We start from the raw sequence: 12,474 nt of genomic DNA, 5'->3' as shown, positions 1-12,474 counted from the left end.
GCCTGTATGTCATTATAAGCAGTGTTAAGAACATAACGATAAGAACAGCATTAGCACGGCGGCCACACCACACACACACGTGCATCTGACAGATGCACCGCAACACTATCATCAAATCAGCAGGACAGTACAGTGGATAGTACAGTACAGTAGCGGACAGTATGTAAAAATAATACTTGGTCAGTCTGGCTCAGCGGCCACATAAACCACATGGAATAAACAACAGTGACTAGGCAACTACATAGTAGGAAAATGTAGACTGACTTACTTTTGATGATTATAACAGGAGACGACGGGGCTTAGAGTTGAACACTGCAATGATTTTGTTGTAGTCCAACAATTCAGTCAATTCTCTTTCAAAGGAGAGCAGGGACAAAGATTTCAGTCTCTGTGTCAGCATTGTTGCTCTGATACCTGTTTTAATCCGATATACAGTTGAAAACAATAGTTTGACACCACAGCTTGTTATGGGTATTGTGATGAGGGCCCGTAGGAGACGATTCATTCTCGGAAAGATATCGTGTGGGCATGTATCGAGCACCTCCACAAGTGATGGAAATGCCCTGCCATTTGATATTTTTCTTTCTAGTTGCTGAACAAACACCTCATGTTCAGAATCCTCAACAGCGATGTTAAAGTGTGTATCGCCAAAGGTGTTAGACTGAGGCAAGCAAGCAGCGGCAGCTCTCATTAACCTGTACGTGTCAGCCTTAAAACGGGTGTTCAGTTCCATGACCTTCTTGTCTAGTATATCATTCCATAATTGTTTCAGGTCAGAGTTGTCCTTGACAGGTGATGCTTTGCCCACTGTAGATTCGATTAGCGTATCGCCCAACTTCGCTGTCAACTTCCTCTTTCGGGTCCCAGTGATATCCCCCAATTCACAATGCCACGCCTTTTCATCAAATCCTCTGTCAAAGCCATTACTTTATCAAGGTAATTTTCTTCATTCCTGAATGTAGTGTAGCTCTCCTTAAGTCCTTCGATTAGATCAATGCAATCTGTTACAGATATAGTGGCGGACTGCAAGTCCTTAGTGGCATAGTCACTCGTTTCAAACAACTTGTTGAACGTTACAAGTAGAAACAGAAATTTTTCAGTTTGCATTTGATGCAGTAGTGAGTCGGCCTCAAGTTTTGAATGGCCTGAGCTTTCAGGAAATTCAGCAAGAGTCTCCAATATAGGACCCAAAAGTGTCAGCACTTTACTCACTGCACTTGACCATGAGCTCCATCGAACATCACAGGAACTCTCTAGCTACAAAATCGTTTTCCCTGGCCACAGCTGTTGCTGGATTTGCATAAATCTAGCATGTCTATGTGATCCCGTCATGAAACTATGCAAGTTGTTAATGACATCAAAAAATGTTGATATGCAAGGGGACACCTTTGATGCTGTGCAAAGGACGAGGTTAAGGCGGTGGGAATTACAATGCACATATACTCCGTGAGGAAATGTTTTCTTTAAAATCACGTGCACCCCTCCTTTTTTGCCGGACATAACCGACGCCCCATCAAACCCAAATCCAACGCACAAATTTGGATCCAGCTGCAACGGCTCCAATACTTCCAGAATCTTTGCTGATATAGCACTTGTGCTCATATCCCCTGTCTCTACAAACCCCACAGCCCTTTCCTTCAATTGGCCTTTATGTATGTATCAGATACATACTGCCACAAGCTCTTTTTCTGATAAGTCTTTACATTCGTCTGCTAAAATTGCATAGTATGTGTCTGTCTCATCATGCAAATCCGCCTTTATTTTGCAGAGATTTAATAATGCTGCAATCTCCAGCATTTCATTCTGGATATTAGGGCTAGTGAGTTTTGCATTTCTAGGCAGTTCGTCCAGTCGTTTTTTTATTTCTGGATGATGGCTGGAGATCAGTTGAAATAATTCTAAGAAGTTGCCTTTGTTCAGTGCCTCTTCATTTTCACGATGCCCACGCAAGGGAATGTCTTGTTTTGCACAGAATAAAATTAGGTCTATTACAACTTTAATGTGTTCTCTATTCCTTTCCACAAACGAACTGTTGACAGCATCTTTGTGCAGCTGGTTAATTATATTTCCCCATTCTGGTTTGTGGCTTGCTTTGTACCCTTCAGACCTGCCCAGCGCTGTAGCGTGTGCCCTGCTAGCCTCGTGTTTAACACAATGGGAGAGATGCTTCCAATCTCTAAAGCGATTTTTTATAAATCGGCTCTCAGTGGCTGCTTCAGGGAAATGACGACATGGCTTACAAAACACAGCGTCTCTCGAAGTACTGTACTCTAGCCATGGGAACTTTTCATACCACCGGACATTAAAACTTATTTTTTTGCCTGCTATAGTGGTGACTGGAAATGAACTGAGTTTGGGCTGGGTAGCAGGGTCATTAATAGTGGACAAGTCGGATGGGGCTGTTAGTCTTATGTCCTCAGTGCTGGCCCTAGGCTTAGCCGAGTCTGAAAAAATGAATGCACATAACGTTGCTATAGTAAATTATGATTCATTCATTTTTACTGTTGCTGCGTTTGTATGTATTAATTAAAGACACCGTATGTGCCTGTTCACTGGTGTGTAGGGGAGGTAGACGCTGGAGAATGGAGCGCTGCTGGTGATGGAGTAATAGGTGAATGAACACTAGCAGAGCTGCTCAGCTCATTACTACTCGAGATTGATGGCTCCTGAACTTCGGAATTATCTTCCTCCTGCAGCTGCACACGACGTCTTTTTGAAACAAACTTTAGTAAGCTGCTCTGTTTCATTTTATTTTAGTTTAACGTACAACTAAACTTCGGTGACCAACTGAGTGTGAAATGTGCTCGGTGTGAAGGGGGGAGGGGGAGAAGTGGCAAGAGCATAGAGACGTTTCATTCATACTCGAAGCCGGAGGGAGCTCTCGTGCAGAAAGTTCAAAAAAGGACTCATAGAAGTAACGTATGACGTGCCAGGAAAAAAACTAATATGGACAAAAGCATGTATAACGGCATCCGGCGATCGCTGTAGTCAAAGCAATCTCTGCTGTAGCTTGCAATGACTGGGTGGGCCTGACTGACAGGTGGGTGGGCCCAGGCCCACTGGCTTTCACTGGCTGAGACATTGAATCCACTCAAACATGGCTGTGGGCAGACCTAATGTTTTACAAAACTCAGTAACAACTAAACATCTTTCAGTTTGGTTTGTTCTGTCAAGTGCACGGAAATGTCAATGTACAACTTATATTTAAGCATAAAAATGACTGACTGGGTACTTGCTCAGATGAGAATGAAAAGAGGCATTATGATAAATACTGTAACGAATCTGTAATGATGGGTCACAGGCCTCAGGGTTGGGATGTGCCTTCAACAGAATGATTTAAAATGGCAATATAAAATTAGCAATTATAAAAAGTACGCAGCAGTATTAAAATACTGCAAATAGTTCAGATGTGCAATGTAGCATTAAAACCTAAACAGTACAAACAGAACACATGTCATAACAAAAAAATGGTAGGGGTGAATGTATTCATCCATGTTAATCCATGTACACAGGTTAAAGTGTGTACTGGGCTACTTTTTAGTTACAGCAGCTATCACTGTGTTATGAAGTCAGTTGTGCCAGACAATTATAAAGGCAGAGAGAGATTGTTGGGGGCCATCTAGGGAAAAAGCTATTTCTCAGTCTGGAGGTGTGGGCCTTAAACAGCTGGAATAAAGAGTTTTATAGGGTTAGTGATGGAGAAGTTGCAGGTCAGTGGGCATCAGTGTTTAAGGTTGGTAAACACTTGTACACTGAAGCATATAATACTACCTGCCAAGTACTGACAATGGCATGTGCTATTCAGGTGTCAAAGTTGTGCAGAATTAAAGGAAGAAACCTCAAAGTTTGTGTCAGAAGGATGCTGGACAGGTAAAGCCTACAAAACGTGCAACATTAATCAAACATTGTGGTGTCAATACTCAATAAGTCTTTAATGTGCTCACAACGCAAATCAGAAAAAAAGACCTTTACTGGTCATTTTGAAATGTCAGTCTTTGTCCGCAATTGTTAACCACCTCAATTTGTATTATTTCAGGATTTTTTTTAAATTCCCTCATGTCCAAATTCAACATGAAGGGGGGTGGTCCGCTGCAGAAAGAGGCATTTGAAAAGACTGCACTGTTCTCGGTCATTAGAGGTAATGTATATACGAATATATGTATATATGAATGTGCTGACCAGCTGGCCCCCATCTTCTCACATATCTTCAACAGATCTCTGGAATTGTGTGAAGTCCCTTCCTGTTTCAAACGCTCCACCATCATCCCCGTTCCAAAGAAACCCAAGATAACAGGACTTAACGACTACAGACCTGTGGCACTAACATCTGTCGTCATGAAGTCGTTCTGAAGGACATCACTGAACCCTTATTGGACCCCCTGCAGTTTGCTTACCGAGCAAACAGGTCCGTGGATGATGCAGTCAACATGGGACTGCACTTCATCCTGCAGCATCTGGACAAAGAAGACTACAGAGAACGGTTCGGACTGCTGAAAGGATTTTTGGTGCCCCCCTGCCTACCCTCCAAGAACTGTATACATCCAGAGTGATGAAAAGGGCTCAGAAAATCACTCTGGATCCATCACATCCAAGCCATCTCCTTTTTGAACTTTTGCCATCTGGTCGGCGTTACAGAGCACCGAATACCAGGACAGCCAGGCACAAGAGCAGTTTCTTTCCCCAGGCAATCTACCTCATGAACAGTTAATGTTCTCCCATTGTGCAATTAAAGTATGTGCAATAAACTTATACTTATTTATCTTAATCCTAGTACATCCCTACAACTTTATTTAATTTTATTCTATTCCTATTCTATCTATAGCACACCTGTACATACAATTTATAATTTTTTGTGGTTTATATTTATGCATGTGTATTTTATTCACATCTTATTTTTATTATCTGTGTGTTGTTGTTGTCTCCGTGTACTGGAAGCTTGTGACACTATAACAAACTCATACTTGGCAATAAAGCTCTTTCTGATTCTGATTCTGATAAGACTCAAACCACTGGCGTGTGGTTCCTGAGATGCCATTTTCCAACATCCCTACAACTTTATTTAATTTTATTCTATTCCTATTCTATCTATAGCACACCTGTACATACAATTTATAATTTTTTGTGGTTTATATTTATGCATGTGTATTTTATTCACATCTTATTTTTATTATCTGTGTGTTGTTGTTGTCTCCGTGTACTGGAAGCTTGTGACACTATAACAAACTCATACTTGGCAATAAAGCTCTTTCTGATTCTGATTCTGATAAGATGCACTGTCTGTGTGTGTGTGTGTGTGGTGTGCTGTGCTGTGCTGTGCTAACCAACAGGGACAGGTCACTTGTTACAGAGTGAAACTAATACCGTAAGATAATTCTGAATGATTAAATCAAAGATCTAGCCCATAAAAGTCATTTACTCATGAATTAAACAACACTTTTTGTGGTCAGTACAAGAAAAGTATTCAAAAAGTAGGCTATTCTAACAAAATTTTACACAAGAAATTTGCTGACTTTTCACTTTATTAAAAAACTGCTTTCAAAAAAGGTTTGTTAGTATATACCGAGGGCAAATACAGAGGGAGTGCTAAATATTTGGATTCAACAGTATGTCCAGGCTTGCGCAGGCAGGGTCATGTTTTGTACACAGTGAACATGTTTAACCCTTGTGTGGTGTTCATATTTTTGAACGCCAGTGTTCGTGGGTCTGGTGGACCCGCTGCATTTTTTGGGTTTTTAATTCAACATATTTTACTTAATTATTCAACTTAATTAAAAAAAAAGATGTTGAAATACTCTAACAGATGTTTACTTCATCCCAATTACAAGCAATATAAACAGCATATATGGTTGATATTTGCCCTTTTCATTTGTTAGATCACATTTATGAATTAAAGTGCTATAACCAAGAACGGCAGGGGCAGAAGCACAAAACTCAAACTTACACTCACACTCTCACAAACTCTCTCTCTCTCACACACACACACACACATACATACACATACTAATAGCAGGCCCAGACAATAAATATAACAAAGAGTGAAAAATTTAAGGGGGTCTGAATACTTTCCGTACCCACTGTATGTAATGTGTATAGGGGGTGTACAGTGTGTGGTCACTGAAAATGTGTTCTGATATATGTTCTTCACAGAAAATGAGCCAAGGCCAATGAGTATACTGTATATGAGTTTGGAAAAATAATTAATCATATAATTTTTATTTTGAAAAAAAGTGAAAATGGAGCCCACAGACCCGAACACCATACACGGGTTAAACATTAACTAAATAGCAGAGGTGTGTGTGTATGTGTTTGCAAGTGAAAGTAAAAGTGCCCAAGTTTTAAGTAGACAAGTCAGCTTTTGTTTGAATTCACATAACTTTACACGACAGGCTGTGGTGAGTACTTCATGTGGAATAAACCATTTGGTTTTTATTTATTTTATATATTTTTTTGCTTTAATGTCCTGCTTTCTCACATGAACAATATAGTCTGATAAGGAGCAATTTACTTAACCAATATCAGATTGCTTGTATGTTTTTTAGTTTTTTTTATTTTATTTTATTGTGATTTTAGCCTATGAGTGTTGCTTCAACATGCCTCAAACAATTAATATATGCCAAGAACTGCTGGATAAGGATGAAAATTATGTATGGAATTTATTTTACAAAGCAAAAACAAAATGTGCATGGAGTACATCCAAACATGTTTGTTATATAAATGTGGAAAATAAGTTTAATAAGGGATTAAAATAATGTCTTAATTATAATTATTTAAATCAGCATTTTTATTAAATGCATTCCTTACTTTACTTTGATCTGTTCGCTTATTTTGTCTCCTTTACTATGGCTTATCATTTCTTATTTATATTTCTAATTAATTTTGCTTAGCTAAATTTGATAAACTGATAAGTTCATTTGACCTGAGTTTTTAAAAAATACACATTACCATGTAGCATTTTAACAGTGTATTTATTCTTAAAAGCAGAACGATATCATAAATAGGCCTTGTTCATGGTTGAAATGGGAATTTCTTATCTCAGCATATCTGAGTCAGTTCCTGTTTTGTAATCTCTAGCTGGAACTTTTAGCTTTTAAAATGAGTCCCAATTTTCACTCCATTAGCTAGCTACAGATCAATGCATTGATTAATTGCTTTATGCACAGTTGCTGTAAAACATCATAATTTTCTCCCATCTTTCTGTACTTGTAGGGAAAATGTTTAGTTTGTATTAAAGAAAAAAAATGGGGAACACACAAACCAAGATTGGTGAGTCTCTCTCATTTACCAACAATTAATGAACTGCTTAAATTATTTTAAAGGGGTCATATGATGCGATTTCAAGTTTTCCTTTCTCTTTGGAGTGTTACAAGCTCTTGGTGCATAGAAAGCTGACGCTCGCGATTATGGTAAGGGGCGTTACATTTCCGACGCGTGCTTGTGGTGTTCGGCCAATCACAATGCACTGGTTCAGCTGGCCAATCAGAGCAGACTGCGCTTGTCAAAGGAGGGGGCTTTGTTGAAAACGACGCGTTTGAGAGAGGCGGGGCATAGAGGACCTACAATAATGTACAGTATTTGAAAAAATAATGTGTTTTTTGAACATTAAAGCATGTCAACATATTGTTACACCAAATACACAAAATAATGATCTTTAAAATAGCATCATATGACCCCTTTAATATATCTTTGTCAGCCTAGAAAGTGAAACTAATTTATTACTAAAATGAGGCATTTTTCTCCCACAGAAGAATTTGAAACTCCATGGAGAAACACTAGCTGGGGGTTTGTTCCATGTGTTTCCTGGAAGTCAGCAGTTAGCTGACTAACTCACTCAGCATACATTTTTAAGATTATGGTTTCATAACACAGTAACATGAAAAAGAGTGAAACTATTTATAATCACTTCTTAACTATATTGCCTCATACTGATATCTCCTGAATTGTTGGATTTGTGCTTTACCGACCGTGTCTTTTGAGTTCCATTTTTTTAACTCTGCTTATTAATGTGTTTTGGTATCTGAAAATTTAGTTAAAATAGAATGAACTACTGAGTTCTAAAAATATAGCGGACCCCGTCCGAATGATGGCCGAAACTTTACTGATGATTTTAAGTTTTATTACTTGTCTGTTTAGTCAAGAAATCACCGTAAGAGCTGAATGAAGCGATACAAAAATGTGCATGCCACCAACTTGAAAGTTCCTTTTTGGAGCATGCCAGCATTGTCGAGCAGCAATGTTGCTAAGATACTCTTTTTTTCCATCTGCTCCAAAACTGTTCAGTAAGGTACTGCACACGTCTCCATCTCTTTTTCGTATACACATCCTCTCTTATGAACTTTCCAGGTGGAGGTAGGGCTGTGGTGGATTTCATGGTAATCAGATGATTAGGTGTGAGCGGTTCTAAGCTCATGGGGTCATTCAGGTTGTCAACTGTAAGGGGGCGACTATTGACTATTGCCATGGCTTCGTAAAACAAGGTGCGCAATGAAGCATCAATCTTGAAGCACTGAATTTGTGTCCCCATCTTTCCACCATAAAAAGCGCAGATAATCACGATCCTTTTCTTGGACGTGGAACATTTTCTCAATGTCACAAGTTACTGCTATAGACACCCATACAGGTACGATCATAGATGTAATGACTGACTGACCTTCGCTTGTGATATTAAGTGACATGGCATTAGTAGTTTCACTGTCAAGTGCATGCACATTGCTTACCATGGGCAATGGTCGTTCTCCATTTCTGTCCTTGTCATAACTGTAATCATGAAGACATGTGGGATGCCGCAATTTGCATACATCACATGTGTGTCGACGACGACACTCCTTAGCACAGTGACCTGGTTTTAGACACCCGTAACAGAGTTTGTTATCTTTGACATAGGCCCTTCTGTCTTTCAGAGACCTTTCCATGAATTTTGGGCACTTATGAAGCTGATGATTGTCATCTTGACACAACATGCACTGTGCTTTTAACTGTTGTTTGTCTGTCATTGTTTACACTTGTTTGAGTCTTAAACACAATTGCTCTGTTTCTTTTGGTTTCCTTTGAGACTCTTCTTTCTTGAGGTGACTCGTAAGAATGAAGAGCATGTAAAGACGTGATGGGATTGCACATGATTTCTGCCTCTGTTGACATGAAATTGACGAAGTCTTGAAAATTTGGAAACTCTTTGCCATCCATGAGGGTTGTTGTGACCTGGCGGTTCCATCTGGAAGCTGCCCAGTCAGGAAGTTTCTGTACCAGCTTCAGGTTCTCTTCACAGTCGTTTAATATTTCCAGACCTTTAACATGAGGTATGGCTTGCAAGCAGGCATTTAAGAAGTCTGAAAATGTTCTCAGACCTTCTGCATCTTTGGACTGTATTCTAGGCCACTTAGACAGCTTTTCCCGAAATGCTCTTTGAATAACAAAGGGCTGGCCGTATCTTTGGTTAAGCTTGTCCCAAGGGTCTTTGTAGGCTTCTTCATCATTTCGATAAAAAGTGCCCTCAAGATATTTGTGTGCTGAGCCACTCACATATTTTTTTAAATAATAGAGTTTATCAGCTACTGAGATGCCCTTTCTATCTATTAATGACATAAATTATGCCTTCCAGTCTACAAACTAAATAGGGTCTCCGCTGAACACTGTAGGCTCAGGTACGGGTAACCTGTTTATGGCTATGCTGTCCTGAACTGCTTGAGCAAGGTGAGACACTTCACACTAACAGTATACAAATACACAAACCTTATGCCTTTTCGGGGGGTGCTGAATAAACTTATAAACCGTCCTTTCGTGCACGAGTTCTGTTAAGCCGTCATGAAGCGTTCGCTCTCCATACCATTTCTCATTAACGTTACTCTCTGAGCAGTGAAAAGCAGATTCCGTTTCAAAATAAAAGTCCCCCATAAACAACGGAAATAATGCGAACCTTAGACAATTTTTAACATACAAAATATATCAAAGGCAACACAAAACAAATAGAGAAATTAAGGATAACTCTTATTAAAGTCTGTTACAAAAAATATGTTTGACATTTTCCCTTTTTAAAGGAATAGTTCATCCAAAAATGGAAATTATCCCATAATTTACTCAGCCTCAAGCCATCCTAGGTTGACTAGCCTTTCTTCTTTTAGACAAACACAATCACTTTGCTTCAGAAGGCATTTTTTAACCCACTGGAGTCGTATAGATTTATTTTAGGATGGATGGATGCACTTTTTGGAGCTTCAAAAACTCGGGCACCATTCACTGCCATTACAAAGCTGAGAAGAGCCAGGATATTATTTAATATAACCACCATTGTGTTCGTCTGAAAGAAGAAAGGCTTATACACCTAGGATGGCTTGAGGGAGTAAATTATGGGATAATTTTCTTTTTTGGGTGAACTATTCCTTGTATATTGTTATTTTTGTACAGGAAGCAAAAGAAGGACTTCTTAACACAAACCATAAAAGCAATCGAACCATGCAAACATGATCTGAAATACTTAAGGATCTTAGTTGTCGGCCCAAATGGTTCAGGGAAATCAGCTTTCATAAACTCTATTAATAATGCCTTCAAAGGACGGATAACCAGCGATGCACTGAGTAATACAATTGCTAGTAGGAGTTTTACAGTTGATGTAAGTTTTTCACATTACATATCCGCCTCATCCGCCTCACAGAAGGTCCAAATACAATAAATTGCACGAGTTTGTGAATGTGTGCGTTTTAATTATGTCATGTAATTTGTGTTTGTTCATGTAGTACACACCACATGAAATTGAAACTGGCAATTCCAGTTTTACTGTCGTCATCAATGATGTCATGGGTCTGGAAAAAGGATTTAGGCAAGGATGCCCTCTGGAGGACATCATCAACGCCATTAATGGTCATGTCAAACAAGGACATGAGGTAAGCAATAAAACCTTTGAATATTTCTTAAAATAATCTTTAAACATGTTTATGTTTTATATTCTACATTTTAATGTCTGTACTCCGATGTCTGCTTGGTCTTTGGTCAATCTTAGTTTAAACCAGAAAAACCACTATCTTCAGGTGATCCAGACTACATTGAGAAACCAGCACCCTCTGATCAGGCATTCTGCCTAGTGAATGTTTTAGCTGCTGACAGAATCCAGTTCACAGATGAAAGTGTTCTGGAAAAGCTGAGAAATATTCATCATGAAGTCAAAAAGCTTGGTAAGAGCTCTTACATCAATGGTTTCAATAGCAATAGTTCTGTCAAGTTTACCAGTGATTACAGAGGTATGTTAACATTTTTATTCTCTTGAAATTAAAATAATAAAAAATTCTGCAAAGCTGGTGACTCTTTTTTAAGACATTACAGACATTACAGTATAGACTGTATGCATTTATCATATTTTTTTATCCTTTAACGTTGCATTTGCTATAGGAAGTATTAGTCAGTTAAAGCATTTTTACAATACATTTTAAGATGAAGAGTTATTGCGGGTACATTAAATCAGATTAATATTAATTTTCTCTATGACTTAATTAATTTTGCTGACTTATCAAATGGAAATACATAAAATAATTCAATGTATAAAGAATGTTTAGAATATATTGAAGAATGTAATCTCATCTGCACATATTGCAGGGATGCCCCAGGTCATTGTCATGACAAATGTGGATGAAGCATGTCCAGTGGTGAAAACTAATTTTCAGAGGGTCTACTACAGCAAAAAAATCAAAGAGAAGGTCAATTGTTATTCAAATAATTATTCACAAATGTCAAGCTTCATATCCTGCTTCTGACTTGCACATTGAGTTTAAGTTTGACCTCCTGATTGTTTTGTTCTCCTAGATGGTATGGTGCAGTAATGAATTGGGTGTTCAAATGTGCCACGTCTTTCCAGTGAAGAACTACCAAGAGGAAATCGAAACCAATGATGACATGGATGTTCTGATTTTACAGGCATTAACTCAAATTATACAGCTGGCGAATGACAATGCAAAGACTCGTTTGGCTAAGTGATCATTCACAGAAGAATTGTGCCTAATTATGATATTTTGAACAAAATATTGTTTGGGATGATGATTATTAATATGAACATGGAGACTAAATGTTTTGAAATAGCAATCAGTTTAAAATATCCAGTTTTACCAATAACATTTAGATCATAATCAGCAAAACTAAGTTGATTATAAATTTCATACAGTACATGATTCTATAAATAAATGTATATAACATTTGAAATAATCATGTAAGGTGCAGTTGTTCCCAACCCTGTTCCTGGAGGCCCCCCAACAGTACAGTTTATTAGTTTACCTTATTAAAGCATCCATTTTAGTTCTTGGAAGACTCTACATGTGCAATGTGTATTTATGTAGTGCGTGGATAAGTGGATGAATTTTATCTTAATTGAGAATAAAATGGGGCGGGGCCCAGAGACATCCATGTAAGTGGCTTTATTTTTTAAAAGAGGTAAATCTTTCAGTGCTGGAAATCGCAATGTCATGCTGAGATAAACTGAAAATATTAATCTACAAT

At 38.4% G+C, this 12,474-nt stretch overlaps 1 protein-coding gene across 1 annotated transcript; it reads left to right on the top strand.

Annotated features, from left to right (window-relative positions):
* The first annotated feature begins 7,209 nt into the window (after window positions 1-7,209).
* Window positions 7,210-12,014, top strand: LOC107696349 (interferon-induced protein 44-like). The gene is made up of 7 exons (XM_016496645.1): window positions 7,210-7,263; window positions 7,743-7,779; window positions 10,399-10,603; window positions 10,728-10,874; window positions 10,991-11,162; window positions 11,581-11,681; window positions 11,788-12,014. Exons 1-7 carry the CDS (start codon window positions 7,239-7,241, stop codon window positions 11,956-11,958), a joined length of 858 nt encoding a protein of 285 aa, XP_016352131.1. The 5' UTR covers window positions 7,210-7,238; the 3' UTR covers window positions 11,959-12,014.
* Window positions 12,015-12,474: the final 460 nt, after the last annotated feature.

The sequence above is a fragment of the Sinocyclocheilus anshuiensis genome, unplaced genomic scaffold (assembly GCF_001515605.1).
Source record: "Sinocyclocheilus anshuiensis isolate Anshui unplaced genomic scaffold, SAMN03320099.WGS_v1.1 scaffold62, whole genome shotgun sequence".
In the NCBI taxonomy this organism is placed as follows: domain Eukaryota; kingdom Metazoa; phylum Chordata; class Actinopteri; order Cypriniformes; family Cyprinidae; genus Sinocyclocheilus; species Sinocyclocheilus anshuiensis.
The sequence above is the reverse complement of the archived record's forward strand: the minus strand, read 5'-3'. Positions and strand labels throughout refer to the sequence as shown.

Excerpts from the sequence above, each read along its gene's own strand:
- LOC107696349 (XM_016496645.1), top strand. The coding sequence starts at position 7,239 with ATGGGGAACACACAAACCAAGATTG. Across the intron at positions 7,780-10,398 it reads TGGAGAAACACTAGCTGGGG|GAAGCAAAAGAAGGACTTCT; the intron begins GTTTGTTCCATG and ends ATTTTTGTACAG. Across the intron at positions 11,163-11,580 it reads TCATGAAGTCAAAAAGCTTG|GGATGCCCCAGGTCATTGTC; the intron begins GTAAGAGCTCTT and ends CACATATTGCAG.